This window comes from Pteropus vampyrus, unplaced genomic scaffold (assembly GCF_000151845.1).
Source record: "Pteropus vampyrus isolate Shadow unplaced genomic scaffold, Pvam_2.0 Scaffold59, whole genome shotgun sequence".
Lineage (NCBI taxonomy): Eukaryota > Metazoa > Chordata > Mammalia > Chiroptera > Pteropodidae > Pteropus > Pteropus vampyrus.
In genome coordinates this window covers 282,133-290,398 of record NW_011888840.1, presented here as the reverse complement: position 1 = coordinate 290,398, position 8,266 = coordinate 282,133, and the positions used below count along the sequence as shown (strand labels likewise).

Sequence of the window (8,266 nt, the reverse complement as noted above, 5' to 3'; positions counted from 1 at the left end):
ATGTTCTACCTGAGCGCTAAATGTATGTTTCCCACAGTAATGAGGTGGAGGTCAGCCATCTATTCATTTATCAAATATTTGCTGAGGCTCCTCAGGCGCGATGTAGAGATGAAAGGCATAGCTCCATCCGAGGAACTCACAGTCCAGGGGGAAGACAAGTACATCGATAATTACAAGATAATGGAAAACTGCTGTGACTGGACGCAGGCACCTGGAGACAGAGGCGCACGAATGGGGGAGTTCTTACTTGGTCTAGTCCAGTTGGAATAACGCAGCGTAGCAACAACAAACCCACGGGCCAAATAACCATGGTGAAGAAGGAGTGGTCTGGCAGAGGTGACTCTAGAAATGAGTTTCTGAAGTCTGAAAATGAATGAGCCAGAGGAAGAAAGAGGGTTCTGGGGAGTGGGAAGAGCATGTGAAAATCCCCTCCCACCCCAAAAAGTATAAGAACAGAACACAACAGGGATCAGCACTGAGTGCGGAAGGAAAGGAAAAGGCATGTATGAAGAACGTGGTACACTGAATTAGCGGTCTAAATTCTTTACCACTTTACAATAGAATTATACGTCCATTCTCACGCTATGAGCTCATGTGTCTCCCTACCTGTTGGACTTGGGCTTGGCCATGAGACTCGCTTTGACTAATGGGATATTAGTGGCAATGACATGAACAGAGGCTTGAAATATGATTGGGGGGTTGGGCGACCCTATTTTGTTTTTGTCATTGCCACAAGGAGAATGTACCCTAAGGAGCTATTCCCCGTCCAGCCAGGACCCCGGCAGAGCAGAGCGGCCCCTGTCCTTCCACAGACATGTGGTGAGAAATCATATTTATTGTTGATGCTACCAAGATTTTTGTGGTTTGTTATGCATCGAAAGTTGACTAATACCGAGAACACTGAGCAGTTCGGTTTGGCTGGAGGAAAGGATATATGCTTGAAATGAAGCCGATTGAAAAATATGAACCAGGACCACACAAGGGTATCCTACTGAGATGGTATCAACCTTGAGCAGTATTTCTAGCACAATACCCATCACCCCAAACAGCACCTGAAATCCAGCAAAAAGAATCTGCTATGACCTACTACGCAGACCTCCAATTAAAGATTTCAAAACATTTTAAGCTACAGAAACAATTATGTTAGCTTTCATGGAAAAAGGGGACAAAATACGTTACAGCTTTTGTTATTATAAATAGTCATAGACCACTAAGTACAAAGGGTAGGGACACAATATGATGATAATTTTAGTTTGTCAATTGCTTTTTAAAAAAATCATTCTTTGTGTTTATTTGGAAAGTGATTTTATCCTGACTGTAATTAATTCCAGAAACAGGAACACACCAAAAAAACTTGATCTACAAAAACATTTTTCCAGTAGGTGCTACTCTTTCAAGGTGCTTAAATCTATATCTTATATTTCCCTCTAAAAAAGCTACATCTGGCATTTGAATAATTTAAAGGCGGGGGGAGAGGAAAATACCCATTTAAATAGTGAAAACAGGCAGATGGGAGTGAGCCAAGCTTTCACCAGTGTCCTAGAAGTTGGATTGCTTGGAAATACCATTCTTAGGGATGAACGCATCACCCTGTTTACACTGCAAGGCCAGAGGCCTTGACTTAATTTAGAGGACTGTAATTAAACACATATTCACAAATTCTGTGATGCTCTTCTCTTCAAAATGTATAGCCTAATTCCCCTCTGCTTGAGGGGAGGCTGAGCTTAGTGACTCCCTTCTAAAAGAATATGCTAAAAGTCAAAGCTTGTGATGTCTGGGACCAGGCAAAAAAGGCAGTGTGAATTCCACCCTCCTGTGTCTCTTGGCCCCTGGTCTCAGGAAGGCAGCCACTACGCTCCAAGAACATTCAAGCACCCTATGGAGAAACACTCTCTTCTCAGGCTAAATGTGAGCAGAGCAGTCAGGGAGGGCCTGAGACCCCTGCCAGCAGCACAGTGAGTGTGCCACCTTGGAAGCAGATCTGCCAGCTCCAGTCAAGCCTTCAGATGACTATCCCTGCCTGACATCTTGACTGCAAGACCCTGAGCCAGAACCACCCAGCTAAACCACTCCAAGTCCCTGGCCCATAAAAACCATGGTCACATGTGTCTCGTTGTTTCAAAGTACTAAGTTTTAGGATAATTTGCTACACAGTACTAGATCCCTAACACGCAGAGCTTCTCTGTGCAGTCAGGAGTGTAAAGAGTCACTTTGCAATGGAAAAAAAAATCCCTGTGGAATACAAGAGGCTACAAAGAGAAAAAGAGAAAGAGCTTCGTTGCCAAGGCCTTAAGGTTAACATACATTAGCAAAACTCAATCTATCCATCAAACCTTCAGGGAAAGGTCTTGTTCATTCCAAAGGATTGAACTTTACCATTCAGATTGGACTTTACCGAATAATTATTGGGTGAGAAAAGAGAAAACTCTATCTCTATTTCTCTGGAGTTCACCTGTCAGGAGATGAGAGACAGAAGATGAGGAAGCAGAAGAGGAAGAAGGCAAACAAGTATTTCAGCAGATTTTCATCAGCAGTGAAGAGACTATGTCTCATGGAACTGAATATCAGTTATAATACTACATCACAGGGAAGACTTGTAAACATTTAAGCATCAATTAGCAAATTATTATGGGAGCTCTTCCAGCCTTCTATCTTTAATCAAGTTGATCTGACCCATAAAGATAATTTTTCCAGGAATAAACCAGGATACAAGAGTCATTAAGAAGTTTCACAGACACTTACCATCGAGGCATTCCTGGCTCACAGCCGCTATGCTTTAATTCTGAATTTGTGATCGGTTTTCTCCCAAATGTATCTTCAGTGCCAACGGCTTTTTCAACCACAGAAATATTGAACATTAGAAACCTACTTCTCTCTCAAATGACTCTGGACCCAGCTTTCTCTCTAGACTTCTCAGCCTTGTTGATTCAAAGTGAAACCATAGCATGAGCAATAGGGACTCAGATTCAGCTTTAGAGTGTGCGTACCATTTCTCTGCCCCATCTGCCATTTCTACGTCTCTGAAAGGGACTGTCACTGACTTACGGCAGCCAGAGTATGGCTGATTATTTCTCTACCTGTGTTGCTTGGGGGAGGTCAGTTATGATTCATCTTCTCATCTTTCTCATTTTCTACAACAAACTCCATCTTTTTTAAGTAAACCACCAAACCTTACGATTGGTATAAATTAATCCTTAAATCTTGTCTTTCTTTACTCAATTGTTAGAAATCTGGTCATCTGTGGCAGGAAAAGCTCGAGGATAATAATTTCCCAGCCTCAAAAGTCCCTCGGGACTTCATCTTCAAAGAACAACAAAAAATTAATCTGAGTAACAAACAAAATGTGAAATTTTCTCTCAATTGCAGATGACATTCCAACACGATTATTATTTCTACCCTCAATAAAATATTGGCGTGACTAGAGCTCCTGGCACCCAAAATATTTGATTCCACAGAGTAAATGTAAAGTGCTAAGGACATTTATAGGGATCAATTAGTCCCAATGGAGAAAGATTTTTGAATGACACCTCCCAGCCATTTCCACTCTACTTTTCCCAGGCACTGGCATGGGGAAAGACACTGTGACTGTGAATTCATGGTAGGGGATAGTCAGTATTGGAAGGCTCCTCTGGAGAAGGCTTTCGTAGGAAAAATAAATATAATGGAAAACCAAGAGATCTGTTAAGCTAGGAACATGTGCCTTAAAAAGGAAGAGAAGGTAATGTACATTTATTTGCATAATGCATTCAATGATGTATTTGCTATCTGAGTTGATCTTCACCGTGAACACAATAGAGACAAATGCAGAAAGATTAAGTAATTGATAAAGCTCAACCATATCAGCCTGAATTTGTAGCTGTTGCATTCTCAGTAATTATTAAATATAAGTAGAGTCCGACTTCTTCATTATGCTTCCAATACAGTCATGCTGAGAATTTACACATTGGCATAAATTGAGTATAAATTACTTCCCGTTTTCTGTATTATATTACACTAGAGGGCACTCTAGTTTTTTAAAATTGTGTGTAAAGATAGGTTATATCTATTATCTACGAACTTTGTTTTAGAACAGTAAAAGATGTTGCAAATTATTTGTCACAAAAGGATACAATATGTTTGCTAGGGTTGAGAAGCTTTAAAGGTTTTAGCCCTTCCCCTCCTCAGGACCCCTGCACATGCTATGCCATCTCTGTCTAGAGTGCTCTCCTCTGACTCTTTTACTATTATGCCAAACTCCTAAGCTTTTAGGTCTCAGCTGAAACATCGCTAACTTGACAGAGTAAGTCAGAGTCTACTCTGCCATGCTTGTAGAGCATCCTGAATTTTTTCACAGCATTTATAACAACTGAAATTAAACTACTCATGCATCTTTTGTTCAATATCCGTCTCCATGCTAGGCACATGAAAGACTGGAAATGTATGCTCTGTTTAGCACTATGTCCTTAACGCCTAGCACCATGCCCAACAGGTAGTAGATGCTCAGTAAATGCTTGTTAGATGAATGAATAAGACCCAGGAAGATTAAGTTGTAAGATCAAGCAGCCAAAATTATATAGCAGGTATGTGGCTAAGCTAGGATCTTAACCCTTGTATGATGGATGTCCCAAACCCCATTCTTTCCATCTTGGCGTGCTGTTTCCAGTTAAAGCAGCATCGCAACTAGTAAAGTGAAAACGGTTTCTCTTTTAAGATAGCAGAAGTAAAACAAGATTGAATTGCCTTGTTCCAGGTTTCTCCCCTACTTGCCCCCAGAGCGAGATACTATAATAGAAGTATAACTTCTACAGGTGTACTCTCGAATTGCTGGATTCATGACCAGTTTCCCTATAGGTAATTTCCATACTTGGACTCTTATATAGCCTGGGCACATGCTTGAATCTTAGAAGAATCATCAAGTGCCAAAATGTGAAACCATGGGAAATGTTTTTATCATATTTATATTTACCCAACTGATCACCCGGCTTCATCTCCAAGCTGGTCCTTTGCCAGGTCATGGATGTCCCACAACTATCCAAACACAGCAGAACAGAGCGCACAAGGGGCTTGCAAGCCGTACAACCACAGCCCGCTCAGACATTCTGATCAGTCCAGCAGTTCCCATGTTTGGAAGTGTGGTTATTTGGAGCCATCACGAAACAGGGTTTGCCAGACCTTGTGCAGTTCTGGCCTCTCCTCTGTGAAGCCCCCTCTAAGCAATGAATTCATGGCAGAGTGGAGCAAGCACAGGTATTCTGGGATCATACACATCTGGATTTGAATTCTGCTCCCTTATTGTTCCACCGAGCGACCCTGGACAATTGACAATCTAGCTGAGCCTCGGTCCCCTCACCTAAAAATAAGGCTAATACTGATCCATAAGGTTTTTATGAGCATTAATAATTTGCTAAGCAACTGACAGTTTATCAAATACTTGCTTAATAAATGCCAGTGCCCTTTTTTATCAAAGGCCACAGTGATGTCTTCTTCTAAGTTTTGATAACGTTTACTTCCTATATAACTCCCTTAGCATGTACCATCTCCCAGCCTGAACATTCAGTAATGCTTCATATTCCTTGTCCAAACCACACCTCTTATTTTATCCAAATGAGAACATGTGTATATTGGACTGAGCACAATATTGGCAGAAACATTTGGTGCCTAAAACCGAAAGTCATAATAGTAACATTCTCTTACACGCTGCCAAGCCAAAAGCCTTACATAAGTCCTGCATTCAATAAATATTTGCTGATTTACTGTACAAAATAAACCAGATATAAATTCCAGCCATTATGGATATGCCATTTAAACATGAAAATCGTTAGCTGTATGGTTCCTCTGATCTAAAATTTTTGGGATGTGGGCCTTAACCACACCCCTCAACTGGCGATCAAATAAAATCACCTTCCCTCAGGCTCAAAGAGCATCTCACTTTTTGTCATCCTCCATGTATTTGTGAAATTCAGGATTTTGCTTGTCTACTATATTCTTTAGGAATATCTACACATATGTGTGTGTGTGTGTGTGTGTGTGTGTGTGTGTGTATGTGTGTGTGTAAGAAAATTGTATCACGGAAATTCTTATTTCAAAGATTCTCTGGGCCACTGTTTGAGAACTCCTAGGTGATCTTCTGGTCTAAGCATTCAAGTGTTCTTGCAGAACAAGAAAGACTCAGCCTGGCGAGAACAAGGAAGACTTACAAAAAGAACAAAGACAACTTGTGACTTGCTGTAAGTGACTCAAGTGCTAGCTCCATGCTCCCGGAGTCACAGCTGATCCATCACCAACACCATTAGAGGTGCCCTGCTGACAGAAGTGGCCACCTCCTGGCTGCCAGATCTTTGGTGTCCTGCAAGGAAATTATGCCTTTCTCTACATCTGCTGATTTAGTAGTGCCCTGGTAAAGGAAAACCTTCAGAAAAGAAAATCAGAGCTGGGTCATAGTCAAAGCAATAATTACCTAGTGAGTACCTATTATGTGCAAAGCAATGCAGACCTGATTCCTGCTCCCAGCAAACTAGCTGTTCACTAACACCTGCTGGTGCTAAAATGGGTAGAACAGACAGTCAGGGATTCAGGGGGTGGAGACATTTGTGGTCTGAAGCGATCAACAAAAATTTCATGCATGAGACAGGGGTTAAGCTGAGCCTTGAACTAAGAGTAAGATGCACGTAAAATGAGAAGGGAAAGGACGTCTCCAAAGGAAGAACAATAGGCACAAAAACGATGAGGCAGAAATGCACTCGGCCTGTTGGTGTGGATCGAGACAGAACGTAAAATACGATCTATGTAATCTGCTTTTTACATCCAGATTTTAAAAGGAATATATCCTACCCATCTCACAAAAGCCACACGACTCACAGAGCAGACAGGTAATCATATGCTCTTCCTCAGATCTACATTCTGTAAATTCTTAAAAAATAGTTTTATTAGTTGTCTCTTTTCCCATCATTTTCTTTGTGGTTAACACTCAGCCCCAGTTTCTCACATTTCTTTGATCTACTTCTGCAGTGAGAGATCTTGGTCAGTTACAGAACTCGGTGAAATTCTATCAAAGTGTCTTATTATCGTATTCTACAATACTTCTAAGACCTATAAAGGGTAGAAGAAAAGACTAAGTAGGATCTCTGTTTCAAAGGAACTTTAGCAGGAAATATAAAACATCGGCCCTTTTAAATTATTAAATAAAATGCTGCCTCATATTATAGGAAGATGAGCCACAAACAGAATTTAATTTGAAGTTTAGAGCTGGCATGTTCCACACAGGCATATGTGAATCATATGTCAATATAGCTCATGACTCACTTCAGAGCTGCCTCTGACTGTTGCCCAGTATGGGCACTGCACAAAAAAAAGCACCAGACCTAAGAAGTGAGCTCTCTGACTGCCATGCCGTATGTGTGATGCCACATATGTCCAGAGGAGGCATCATTTTCCGATTCTTCCACTGGGAAGGGACGTTTTTCTTAATTCCTCCATTTAGAGGAGACATGTTTCTCTCATTAGTTCGAAAGCCTTTTATGAGGTGAGTTGAGGGTTCTGATCCTCCTTTTTCATACAAGCAAATGTGGCCCTTGATAAACGCTTTGTAGATTACTCAGTTTTCTCAGCCTTGGGGATAAATAAGCTGAAGAATAGATGGCGCAGAATTAATTCGGGTCTATCATTTTGGACTTTATCATCGTATAAGCACCACCGTTACGCTCTGCTTCATCGCCCCACTTACCTCGTTCTCCCGGGGTTCCTGGCACGCCTGCATTTCCTGGGAAGCCTGGGGTACCTGGGGGTCCTTGTTCACCAGGGGTTCCAGGTGAGCCTGGTCTCCCAGGCTCCCCAGGAGGCCCTTGGACGGTCCGGACTGACGAGGAATGGCTGGGAATCTGGTTGAGAATGGCTGTGTACCTGGACATGTGACCTGAGACGCAAAACACAAAGGCAGCATTCAATCGTCACGCAAAGGAAGGATGAGCTAGTATGTGTCAAGGCTCCGAACAGTTCTGTTAGACACCCATCAAAGGGGAAAGCACACCCCTCTGAGATATGTTGATTTCCAACTTGAAAGTTTTTACATTTTGCATTGGCTGATATACACAGCTGGATTATATTCAAGTTGCATCTCATGTGTTTGGAATTCCACAGCTCATGTCAGAATCTCAGTAAACATCACTGTACAGAAGTCATAAATTTTATCTTCACCCCCCCAGAATTTACCTGACCCCTAGACCCTCACCCAGCTGCCCCTCTTCTCTAGCAACTCCTCCCTCCCCAAATTGTCTTTTTTCCAACCCGC

General features: G+C 41.8%; 1 protein-coding gene across 1 annotated transcript in view; it reads right to left on the bottom strand.

Moving 5' to 3' along the window:
* COL14A1 (collagen type XIV alpha 1 chain) overlaps window positions 1–8,266 on the bottom strand; it is a 213,161-nt gene that overhangs the window by 11,856 nt on the left and 193,039 nt on the right. Inside the window, exon 46 of the mRNA XM_023530986.1 lies at window positions 7,703–7,891. Coding sequence (XP_023386754.1) covers window positions 7,703–7,891 — 189 coding nt within the window. The remainder of the gene's footprint in view (window positions 1–7,702; window positions 7,892–8,266) is intronic.